The sequence below is a fragment of the Diorhabda sublineata genome, chromosome 5, assembly GCF_026230105.1.
Source record: "Diorhabda sublineata isolate icDioSubl1.1 chromosome 5, icDioSubl1.1, whole genome shotgun sequence".
NCBI classification, from domain to species: Eukaryota; Metazoa; Arthropoda; class Insecta; order Coleoptera; family Chrysomelidae; genus Diorhabda; species Diorhabda sublineata.
Genome location: NC_079478.1, coordinates 11129126 through 11142954, shown reverse-complemented (window position 1 = coordinate 11142954; position 13829 = coordinate 11129126). Strand labels below are relative to the sequence as shown.

The 13829-nt window shown below is 30.3% G+C and overlaps 1 protein-coding gene across 2 annotated transcripts in view; it reads left to right on the top strand.

Moving 5' to 3' along the window:
• The window catches only part of LOC130444154 (uncharacterized), a 336958-nt gene that overhangs the window by 176132 nt on the left and 146997 nt on the right, over window positions 1-13829 (top strand). For both annotated transcript variants that reach the window (XM_056779197.1, XM_056779196.1), the window contains exon 2: window positions 12226-12286. In XM_056779197.1, the coding sequence (XP_056635175.1) occupies window positions 12226-12286 (61 nt within the window). The remainder of the gene's footprint in view (window positions 1-12225; window positions 12287-13829) is intronic.

Genomic DNA, 13829 nt, shown 5'->3' with positions numbered 1-13829 from the left:
TCCTAGGATATCAATGTTTATAGTCAATTGAAACTAGATAATCTGATTCCCATAATAATCAATTAGGGAGCAGACTTCCTTTAATGTCATTTGAAGCAAGATCATTTCACAATTACTTGATGTTTTGCAACGAATGAAATTCATTTAGTGAAGGATACCGACTGTGAAATTATTTTATTTATTGCACTTTCCACGTTTTTGCAGGTTTTAACGATATCTGCAAAAGTCTCTAGTTATTTGAAGTTTCTATCATTTTACTCACACCAGTTATCTGTTGAAGATTAATATCTACTTATTGGTTTACTTTAAATTAGCCTTCCATAATATTATGCATGAAGTATTGGGAATATGGTTTACATTAATTTCGCAACTACTCCTTTCAATTAATGAATATTATTTTGCGGAGTCCATCATGTGATTTAATTGTATCATAGTTTCAGTTGGTTTTTTATGCAAAAATACATATCAAACTAAATAAAACCACTGATGTAGAAAACAACGTTTTGATGAAATTGAAGTGAACCTAAAAAATAAATTGACAAAAAAAATTATTCAAAGAGCAAAAACGTATAGGACGCATAAATGTAATTAATTTTGAAAATTGTGTAAAGCGATGTTCAAAGTGTAACTGAAACTATCGGCGATCCGTGAATAGGATATTTATGAAATTAATTAATCGTATTATGTCCTCGTTATTTATTCAAAATTTGGTAATATTGCTTTATTGTATGAATTAAATATGCTTTTGTTCAACCGACACTATATCACTAATGTGTGTATATACATTATATTTTCAAATACCATTGCATTCCAATTGGCGCTACGGTTCTTGAAGAACCTTGGCCTGCCGAGCAAATGTCCTCCATTCTTCTCAATGTTGTACTTTTCTCCGCCAGATTCGGACACCTAGCTCTTTTAGGCCCTTTTCGACGTCATCCTGCCGTGGTCGTTTTAGTAGTTTGCTTTAGCGTGAGAGTTATTGCCTTTTTGGTATGTTTCTTTGAATCACGTTCACGTTATATATTCGACCGACAACGCTCTACCACAGAGAGATCTCAACAACTGATTTATTTTGATATAGGAATCCGAACCCGTACGGGGTTTAGTCGCTGAGATATAGGGTGTTAAAAACTTTAAATCAAAATCAAAAATTTGACATAAATCAAGAACGCCTTCAAATTTTTTTATCAAATTTGGTGACCAATATTCTCCTTAATAACGTAATATTTTGACATGAACAAACTTTGGGAAAATTGAACTAGTGGCGCGCTGTCAGGGTTAGTTGTCACTTTTATACCCCTATTTTCTACGCCACTGAAGAAAATTAGTTTTGTTATAAATTACCTTAATATTTCTAGTTAAAAAACTAAGAGTATATGGAGAAAACTTGTTCGGAGACTACCAATGCGTTTGGTTTAGATCAGTCACAGACCACATTTTCACTCTAAGGGAAATGCAAAGAATAGGGTATAAATACTGCCAATTTACTCAGTCTTCATTGATGTTCAAAAATAATACGATACTGTGAACAGACACTATTTGTACAGTATTATGAACGATCTTAGCATTCCAAAAATGACACATACAAAAACGAATGTGAAAGCAAATCAAAGAAATGTTTCCAGATCAACACAGGACTAAAACAGGGAGATTATTTATTCACTACGCTGTTTAATATACTAATAGAATTGATAGTAAGTAAAATCTGTTTGAGAGAACAGGGGCACCAAAAACAAAAACAACACAACTACTGGCACCTTGCAGACGATGTAATAATGCGAAAACAAGCTTACGGAAACCTGCAGGTCAACACCACAAAGGAAAGAGCAATGAGAAGTTTGTAAGTACAACTGAACGAAAAAAAGGCAATGGGTTTGGAACAAGTTTTAAGTTGTTATTTATATCTTGGGGTGGTTATCAAGGACGACGATGATGAGGGGGAAAATCTGAAAGCGAGGATGATGAGGGAAAGTAAATAGTTTGGAGCGATGAATGTGATTCCCAAAAATCTACAAAAAGACAAAGCAAAGGAAGAGAAGTTAGATATATGGGAAAGAAAAATACTTAGAAGGATACTAGGCAATAAAAAAGAGGGAGATTTATGGTCTATTTGGAGGAGCAGATCTAAGCAAAATAATGAGATTCAAAAGAATAGAATGGCTGGTTCACATACAAAGAATGCCAGATCTTAGGACAACAAAAAAATGATGTACATAGAATAAGGAGGAACAAGAAAAAAAGGAAGACTAAGGAAAAGATGGACGCAGTGGTGATGGAAGAGAGAGACAGAGAGAAATGCTTAATTGTTAAAAAATTGTTACAATTTGTAGACAAACGCTTGTAAAAACTAAAAAACAAACGTGAAAATAACTAAATACAATAAAATTTCAATATACAGAAGGAAATCACAATCAGTAAGAAAATTATTGGTAATAATTAGTATATAAGTCCATAGCAAAATTATACCAGTACGCAGCATGCCCGGAGGTGAATATTATTATTAGAATAGAAGTCGTTTACAGAGTAGGCAGTAAATATACCTTCAAATTATTGTGAAATGCGGAAAAGGGAGAGCCAAAAGATAGAGAAGAATTCAGAACTGGAAAATGAGAGCAAAAAATAGGAAATATTCGAAGGAATTCACTAAAAGGCCTGCGTGAAGCACCTATATATGTTATGTGTTTATACGTAGATACGAATAGACAGACATATTTATCCTATTTATAAAAATCATTCTCATTTGTTTATTTCATGCATTCTATTGAAGCGCCTCCATTATGACCGTTATTACTGTTTAACCTCAAAATTTTAATGTCTATAAAAAATTCTTGTATATAAACAACACCGCGAACCACAGGCATACACTTTTCATAATGTTTGTTACATTTTCAGAAATTTTAAACAGCACGTCAGTCAGTTATGTGTCGACACGTAAAATGTTTTTTTTTTAAATGGGAAATTCACCGAAGCAAAACTAAATTCTCCGGATGTTTGCGAGTGAAAATTACCACAGCCGCATTAACGTACAACAGCACCAAATTATTACAATAGTCTACAACAATAATAATTATCCAAAGTATTCGGATGCTGTAAATACGGATAAGTGGATAGGGAAACCAACTTAACACTTGTTCTGTTCTAGTGAATTTGTGTTCATCGAGTGTATATTCTGAATAATGGGTTCAGTTTATGAAAATATTGTTACTGTGACTGTGAAATAGTTTTAATCACAGTATAATTGTGAAATTACTGTATTGCTTTGGAAAAGTAGTTAGCAATATTTCCAAGGATTCGTTCCTTTGTATTTCGTGAACTATTTAGTAAAGAGAAAGATATTCCTTGCGTTATTTTAGGAAGGGTGAAATAAAATTTCTTTTATAAGATGAAGGTTTGTTGGAGTTGGCCCTGATATAGGAGGTACTCCTCTGCAGGGCTGGAGTGTGGTGCTTGCTTGGAATTGTGATTGCCGTCGTGACTAAAAGGTGGAAAAACGACGATTATTTTTTTTTTGTTTATTTTTAATTTAATTGTGGGCGAGCGAGTACAGACGCAGCTGCATTATTCCCTATCGTCGACCATTCGGCTGGTGAAGATATTTAGTTACACAAAGGAAAGCAGCTCACACTATATATATATATATATATATATATATATATATATATATATATATATATATATATATATATATATATATATATATATATATATAATATTTTGAATCCTCTCAACCTTTTTTGTATCATTTAAAACCAAAAAATCTCCATATAAACATTGAGTTTATAGTAGCACCAAAGACATCAAACTCTGGCCTCTACTTCATTTTTTTATGCTCAATCATGCAGGAGCACTGCACATGTTTAGCAACAGTATTCAATGAGGAAAAAACTAAGAAACATAAAAAGTCAATGAGAGACTCTGGCAATCGCATAGATGGACTATTTAGTGAAACAATTGTGGAATCGCCAAGATGTCAAGATATATAAGGAGATCGACAGAAAGCGATAGGAAAAAATATCGAAGACTAATACTAGTTATGCTTAGTGATTTTTGTTTTTATTTCGTACCTCATTAAGCCCTCGAATATGAACCAATAAGAAGTTATTCGTCGTTTTTTTTTCTTTTCTTCCAAAAAGACTGTCTCTTTTTAATTGAAAAAGGACTGTTTATGTTACTACAACTAAACGCACTGGAATGTTCTTAATATTAGAAAAACTCATTATATTTTGATTATCTAATAGTCCAAAAACAATAATGAATACTTACATGAATGATATCAAAAATATACGTATAAAGAAGAATAACGATAAGTAAACGGGACAACCCAGAAAACTCCTCTACACGTTTTTTTTTTTAGATGATAATATAAGTAATTTAGTTAAAGTTGTTTGCATGTCTTTTCAGTGAAGCAGTGTACTCAATCTCAGTTGTCCTGGTTCTGATGTATGTGAATGTGAAATCAATGTGTGGGTATATGTATCCTTGGTTTTGAAACATACTGATAATTAATTTCAGTCTGAACTGCTGAATGAGATTTATTTGTTTAATGAAATATAAATAATACAAAATATAGTAAAGAGCCTTCAGTCATTCACAAGCCTCATATTGATCCGAATAACTAAATAGGAATTGTCTTTAGGAATATTGTATGAGTGAATAATGGGTTTTGATTATGTGGTTTTGAGAATATATATATTCATATATATTTTACTGAACGAAACAGATATGACAAAATTCAACATATTACGAGTACTTAGAAAACTCTTAGATTCTTAATAAAAATAATATCGGTGAATACACTATCGTTCAAAATAAAGATGATTACAAAATTTTCGTTATGCAATGAAGAATGATATGATGAAATAATTCGTCAGTTTTTGAGAAAAGTATTGAAACCTCATTTTTTTCTGTAAAATTAAGTCAATGTCCGTTTTGCAACGAGATTAAATCCTGAAAAGACAATTATGTTCACATTAGAAAAAAGCATTATTTTGGAGGAGCGTTTCTCTGTAAATATTGGATTCCGACGTGTTATTTTATAGGAATAAATGTGAAAAACCAATTGTTTGATCAAATTTTACTTAAAAAAGTCTTTGTTAAAAATTCCGGGTTGTGTTGCCATTTTATGTTCATATTATATTGAAAAAAGTTTTGACCAAAACAAACCAAGAATAGCATTTTTTTGGGCAAATAAAATTCAGTAAAAGCATTTTTGTCATCAGATTCTATTATTTTTTTATTAAATCCAACCAATTTGAATCACATTAAATGTAAAACTGAAAAAGGCTTGTTTAGAATAAACTACACAAAGAAAAGACATTTTTGGATAAGATGAAATTCGAAGGAGCCATTATCCATCCGCAGAAAAGAGGGAATAGCCATTTTTTGACGAAAATGAGCTTGAAGAAGCCTTTCTTTGATATAATTAGAATCGGAGGTCTTGATAAAGTCTTTTTGGGCAACCGAACTCAAAGGTAGCATACCATTTATTGGGAACATTTAATAGAAGGGAACCATTTATCAACCAAATGAAACTATTTTGGAAAGAGAAGAGATTTATCTATGGAGCAGTATGTTTTCTCAAATTCTCATTAAGAAGCTCATTTTTAACCAAAAGAAAGTCAGGAAAGGCGTTCTTTGATAAAGCACACGGAGTGACAGCTTTTCGAACAATTTAAGTATTGGAAAAGTCACTCAAATATTTCTGTACACTTGCTTTCTGATAGAATGCTAAATCAAATTTAAAAGGTGACAAGAAAACAAAAAATCATCAATTCTGCATTTTTATGAAAATTGACGTTGAAACTCCAACTAATAATTCAATAGCTTAACGACAAATTCGACGTTTATGTTAGGAGGTTATACTTACACAATACTGCAGGTGGTTTGTAATTGGGCTCCGACCGATAGCATTTCAGATGTCAACCCATTGATTTCGTTGAAAAACATAGGATCACACGATGTAGGATGTCCAATTTGTGAATCAACGATATCCACATGCTTTCATTAACAATTTGATACTTTTTTCAATTTCCAATATTAACATAACGTTCCCATGTATTCTCATAACAATTCTAATTATCACACAGTTCATTGTTACCACAAATATTGATGATGACAATGTTTTCAAACTTTTTCGGGCATTTTTTGAATTTTTCCCTCCTCTTACTTCAGGAAATATTATAATAAAAGAATTAACAAAATCAGCTTAGATGTTTCCAAGATTTGCGTTTAGCAGCACATTCGGCGATTCATTTTTTCATTATAGAAGATATTGTTGTTTTCGTAACAGGACACATCATAGATAGTGTTACCATTTTATATATAATTAAGACAAATTGTATTTTACTATTTCCAATTATTTTCAAATAGAGATATATCAGTCACAATATTTTTTTGTTCATCTTATACATTCACTGCTATATTATGAGACAATTCAGAACTTCCTGTACATAGTTATTACAAACTTTTCTTGATCAAATTTCTCTATTCGTTTTACTCACCACTTATATTCAAGTCACACACAAGTTTTCTATTACTCATGTAGGTACACCTTTGTCAACATATCTTTCGAAATATAGGCAACAACCCAAGGAAAGGGGACGAATAAAATGATACTTCGTCCTCTGAATCATTGAAAAGACTGATTAAAATTATAAATTAGAATTACCGGCGATGTATCCATACAGAAATTCAATTTAACCCTTCAATAGATAAGAAAATAAGCGTGTTAACACCAATTAAAGGATCAATTAATTTGAACAAGGTTTTATTTGTGCATTCCATTCACTGAAGTCGAATACAACTTCCTGAACGAATCTTCAGCCAGAGAAGCGAGATTACAAAATTCAGCTTGTAGCTTTTTGGTTTTAGATATCTATAACATAATATTGAATTATCTCACTAATTGATTTAAGGCTTCAAGAAGTCCCGTAGTTACTTGCCTTACAGATATCTATGAAATATTCAACCCAATTCTCCTCTTTAACCTAACTTGATTCATTAAGTTCTGCTTAACCCGGGAGTGGTCGCACGTATGTAGTCGTACAGTAGATTAGATTAAAAAACTAACCTAACCTAATCTAAGCTAACATTAAGAAATTCAGATTATAATAATTTATGTTCAACTTGTGTATATATTTGGAGACAAAAATGTATGATGGTAAATAAATAAATATAATAAATATATTTTTTATTAGGAAAATATAAATCAGAGAATTGAAATAAATCAGGATATGAAATTTTACAATGTGGTTTCAAAACTAATAATAAAAAATAATTCTTACAATATGTTCAAATAATTGACGTATTAGAGCCAGATTAACAATCTTTCTCCTTTCTTCTCTAGTGTCATCAAACTTTATGGCTCGAAATAAAGTGTGAAATCGTCTTATAGCAGCGAAAAATTCGGGAGGATCACTACTCCAAAAGTTGTATGTAAATGATGACTTCTAACGACACCTGCCATGTACAAAACACCAACAATAACATTTATTTCATCATAATATGAGGAAAGGTGATCCCTTTCATCGTTGAAAAATAATTTCTAGCAATCCAAAATCAAGGTGGCATTTTTAGCAATTGACCTAATTCCTGGCAACTTTGTTATAATATTTGCCTGTGCTAAATTTCATCCCATGTGGTCTATGCTTTAGCCATTACATCCCATTTATACCAACCATTATTGGTACTCTACAAGCCATATTTTCCATTTAAAATTTCTCATTTCATAATCAGTTCACTAACGGTATTTTCATTTACATAATCTGAAGAAGCTTCTTTGATGTCACTATTCGAATTCACTGTTTCTATACCACTAGGAATTTCATCATTTGAGAGGCTGCTTTTCCGTTTCAAGATCAATACTCTGCAAAACAAAATCCATACGAAAAGGAGATATGGAAATAAAACCCGCATAGTAAAAATAGTAACACAATTTACTTCACGATATTCCGCGCTGGTGTATTTGGTCGCGTCGCTAGAATTTTTCTATCAAAAGATAATACGTTAAGGATCACGTGTTAGATTTGATCCAAGAAATATCAGCACCTCACAGCGGACAACGCGGAACTAAGAGGCGCTACACGTACTCATGGCTAACACTGGACTTGAGGCACTTTGCCATATTGCAAAATTTTCGGAAGAAGTATTTAGGATAATCATAGAATGTTGGACTTTTTCTAACAACGCGACCCGGGTTAAAAATCTGAATTTGAGGTAGATTATTCCTTGGTCTGTTCCAATTTTTGGTCGGTCTTTCTAATTGTTCCTAATTAAATAGTGTGTTGAATGTATGCTCATTCATCCGGATTAGAAATAAAGTTATTTAATGATATATTTTTAGTGAAATATCTCATCTCTAATGATCTGCCCGTGTTAATCAAGATTAGGAACGTAGGAAAGGGATGATTCTGCAAACGTATTGTGGTCGAGAATACAAGGGATGGGATTTTCGGAAGGTTATTGATGCAAGTTGTGTTGTATCCTCACCGTTCTATCAGTGAACAAAAGCGAATCAAAAAATACTTTATCAAGGATTCATTTATCTCGAGCTTGTCGTTCTAATGACGCCATTAATAAAAATTGGATAAAGTACATTAATAGAAATAAATTGTCAATTATCTACGTACGCACATATATATCTAATAATATATTTATTTCAAGATGTTCGTATTATTTGTGCGGCCTTATAATTGAAATATCATATCAGTGAAAAAAAGTTGGACAATATTGATGAAAAACGTTAATTGGAGTGCAATTCAACCTACCTTGAAATTAATCTGGATTCGGTAATACACTACACCACACATACTCGTAAATCAAGTACGTTGAAATATTAAGCCAGTGGGAAGAGCGCTACAATGGAAAATAATGGAAAATAATTGGTCAGTAACATGCAACATTTGTCAATAACAACGTACCATTATCACTAACAAAATTTTATGATATTTTCGGATATTTTATAAAATATAATAAGCATAACTAATTCTTTATTGACCAAAAAAGAATAATACTTTCTGTAACTGATGATCGAAATTTACGGTTTTCAAATATGAGATATTTGTTTAGTTTCACTTACTTAAAATTTAGTTTCAGCTATTTTCTGAATAAAATCATATTTCTCATGTTTCATTGTCCAATAATTGTCTCTATTATATGATTTTTATAAAAACTAGTTTTATGTTGAGTTCAGTCAAAGCTTTTCGAAGTATCATTCAAAAAATGGCTTTCCTTATCATTATTAGACTTAAAATGGTTCTAAAAGCTCAGCTTTATCAAAACTTTGATTTTTTGTATTCCATTTTGTCAACAATTGGGTTTTCTCATTTTAATTTGATCGAAAATATTTTTATATTAGTTTTTCTTGCTTACAAGCTAGATCTAGGTATTTTCTGGATTATTTTTTATTTTCCATGTTTTATATGCTAATATTTTGCTCTATCGGGTTGAATTTTCTGAATATAAGTAACTCAAAACTAGGTTTTCTCGTACGTAACCTGATTAGAAATGTATTCACAAATTATATTTGTTTAAAACATGGATTTGCCGAAGTCTATTTTATCCTAATTAGCTTTTCTGCTTTTTATTTCATTTAAAATATATTTTTTAAACTTACAGCTACTTATGAAATAATTCTAGGTATAGTTTCTAAACACAATTCGTTTTTTCATGTTCTATAGGCCAATAATTGGTTCTGTTAGGTAAAATTATACTAAAAATAATACTTGTTGGTTTGCTTATATGAAATCAATTATGTTGACAATTGGTTTTTCTAGACATAAATTGGTTAAAAATGTCTTTTCGGTATCAGTTTTGTTACAACTTAAATTTTCATTCAGTCAAAACTAGGCTCTTCTAATTTTTAGTTAGTTAAAAATTTAGTTTTTCAAATTTCACTTTGTTAAAATTAGTTTTAGTATTTTCTGGTCCACACACAGATATGTGAATGGCAGTTTTGGAAAGTGCAGGGTCATTTATGGGCAGACTACAGGTAATAGAATAAATACTTATAGATTGAGTTTCCAATTTTTCTATATTCAACTAGATAAATAATTATAGGAGTGAAAGGAATATTTCATTAAATTGGTCAATGACACATGTTATTATGCTAGCTCATATATTTTTAATTTACTCTGCATTTGTTGATATACTAGAGAATCTTATCAGGGGCGATTATTTTAATAGGAATTCTTAGGATTCTCTTCGATAATTATAGTAATTTGTCTTATAACCAGATAATTTCATGAATATAAGTTTGTTATGTTATAATAACAGTTCTATTAGAATGATTCACTTGTGAAATTTTTGTATATTTTTATTTTCATAAATTTTTTGAATCACGTTTTATTCTGATAATAAATATTATATATAGTCCTTAAAATGATTTTTAAAATGAGTGATCGCATTGCTATAAGTTATTTAGATGATTAGTGCTGTATTACATCCTTATTTCTGAATATTTCAAAACTATCAACTTTTCATCTCACCATCACTTCACTCTTGGCTGTATTTATATGCGCTTATTTCTAGTTTTCATTGACTATTTCCTAGCTAATAATAGTTATTTATGATACAAGTGCGTGAAGTGATACTTTTGGGCACGAACTGTGAAAATTAAAGGCACAAGGGTAACTGAATGCACGATAGTACTTCACGCACGAGTATCATATCATTTTATCTTCGAACACATTAAAAAATACTTTTATGAAATATACTTATATCAATGTTTAAATTTAAATTTATTGTAATTATATAATGGGACCATAAAGTTGATGACTTCCATTGCCAGTGAGTTGACTTTTTTTAAAAATATGCAGAAAGAGTTTTTCGTGTAGTTTTTGATTTTTTATCAAATTCAAAAATCGCCATATGATTTCATGTACATTTTTTTTTCGGAAAAAGGTTTTGAGTTACATTTTATGCAATTTCAAGAGGACTACAATCAGATTCTTCTTCATTTTTATTTTTGTAAACAATCAGTGTTTTATCAATCAAAATTTGAAAAATATTTTACAAAATTACGATAACTTTTCTCACTTCTTAATGACAGTATAACATTATTACAATTACAGTACCTTTGATGGAACATACAGTACAAGATTATCTAATGCAACTTGATAAATATTTTACATTATACATCTTATGTGAAATTTCATTATAAGATTTGACTATTTCTGAAATCTTGAAATATAGCTGTGAATAACACAAAAGAAGATGGAAGTAATATGATAAGAATGAAATTGAATTGTTAAGAATCAATATACATATTTCTACCAACACTAGCCTGACGAAGGATCCGATAAAAGCGTTTCTGCATTTGGAGACACAAACTGATCTTGGAGGCAGCTCGTCAGATAAAGTGAAAATGTAACTGTTGGTGAAGTGATAATATGAAATTTGTTGTAATTTGGAAATAAGGAACTATCTATAGTAACATTCTTTATCAGAGATTGTACGTATGTAGATGAAAAATAAAACATTTTCTAAAGTAATAAAAAGTACTGGCGGTTGGCATTCCCTAACTAGGTAGTTGAAAGGCGTACATTTTGACAACACGTGAAAATGAAATTATTTTCTATTACCGGAATTGTCCTTTTCAAAAACTATCGGGAAATAATGAAGATAGCTTCGATATTATTTTCTTCACTTTGCTTTGATGGTCAGCAATTGATGCTTATTATTTCTACATTTGACACTCGCTTCATATATATTTATTCAGGATTCATTTTACTTAATTTTCTATTAAATTAAATCAATTTTTTTCTGACAACCAAACAATAAAAAATAAAAGGATATAATGAAGCTATACAAGTCTGACTGTCACAAAAGCTGCCGGTTTTTACTATCAATTAAATTATTCCCGGGTAGTTATTTTCAAATTCAGCCATACCACATACATTTATACGGAAAATGAAAAAAAATTACATAAGCAAGTAGTGGCGATTTCAATAATACTCCATCAGATAATTATGTTTCCAATAACTAAGGAGAAAGGAACTTTTTATATAGAAGTATTATTTTAGTTAAGTTGAAAATAATTGAATTCTTATGTCCTGATATTTTAGTTTAGACACGAGATAAATTTCTTGAACAGCAATTCTGCTTGAAAAATGATAGAAAATGATGTTGATAGAAAAGAATGTTCAAATATCACTTTTATATAGTTTTATTTGGTTGACGAATAAGCCTAAGCATATATAACTGATATTGTCTCAATTTCTTTTTCAGTTTTGGCTGGCGTTGGTGTCGAATTATCGTTTCATAGACATCGAATTGGATACTATCTCCTGTAAGTAAATTGAAAAATCATTAGCTCGTTCTCTGTACAATTGACAATTTTGTCGAAAAAGATAGGAACATTTCACAGATCTAGGTTAAATCGAGTTATAATATATTTTTGAAAAATCAAATCTTCCTAATTTTTGCAATAATAACCTCAAAGTACAACATTAACGAATTATTCGACTACGCTAATAAAAAATATTCAAAATAAATTCCCATTTTCTATTAAACTAGTATAGCTGAGAAATATTGAATGAGTTATAATATATACCAGAAATAAAAGAAATTATCTAATTACTATCAAAACAACAAAACGAATGAAAACTTTTGCGCTTTCTTTTCCTGGTGTACACTCCATATATTCTGAAAATAGAAGCAACTTATACCATCAAGTATTTTTTATATAATGTCTCATCTATAAAGCTCTGAAGTTGTGTGAATTTATCTATGGTTTTTTTTTTCATTTTTCGGGACTATAATCTCTCTTTTTCTCTTTAAGACTGCTTTTTCCTTGAAATATTCGCTTACATCACCTCCGTTTTTAACCAGCCCACTCGATTTTAGGGTAGGAAACTTACAGTTGATGAGTTCTATACTATTGATTTCTCTTTTGAATATGTCAAGAAGATGGTTTCCCTGGAGTGAAGAGTTTGTTGGTATCTATGGTTATTCAACGGCATCTATCATGATCAATACTTTGTAAAAATGTGAATGGATTGAAAAATTTTCATTCTTCTATAAAAATAGGATAATTGTACAAGGAACTTTTCTTGCAACTTCTATGCAACTTCTGATTAATCATTTCTAAGACTAACTGCTCATAATGCGAGAAATATTATTTCTCACCGAACTTTGCCCACACCATATCATTTATATGGATAATCAACAAAAATCGACGTAAACATCTCATAAATACATATTTATAACAAATAAAAAGGATACTGCAAGTAGTGTCGATTCTAATAATACTCCTACAGATACATTGCTGGAGTAACTTTGTTGTCGGAAAATTCGAAGAAATTGGCATATGGAAAATGTATGGGGTGGAGAAGAGAGAGAAATAAAATCACAAATTTTTCAAAAGTGTACTTTTGGTATATTTTGAAGAGCTGTGGGAATCTTTGGAAGCGTCTATACTTTGGTTACAATATTCAATGTGGCAAAGTACTATCAGTATGAAAAATAACATTGATATATCCATGTATAAAAAATTGCGTTCATTTTTGGAAACAAAGTTCGGCGACTATGTCCTCAAAAAATCAAACATATTGACAGATATGACAGAGATATTTGAATGAAAGTAATATCTACTAATAAAAGTACGTTTATTTATAAGTAATTGTTCTTAAAATTAATCTCATGTTTTCAATTAATTTCGACTTTTGTAATTGGTAGTTTTTTATTTGTTGTCAAACAATTTATCAAAAATACTATTTTTAATTCTGTTAAATAGATATTTGTACTTCTAAAAAATATATTGGAATGAAAGGTCAATGTTACAGTGGATCGCGTGTCCCATAAAACATTCACATTCGTGAGTAAAGTTAACT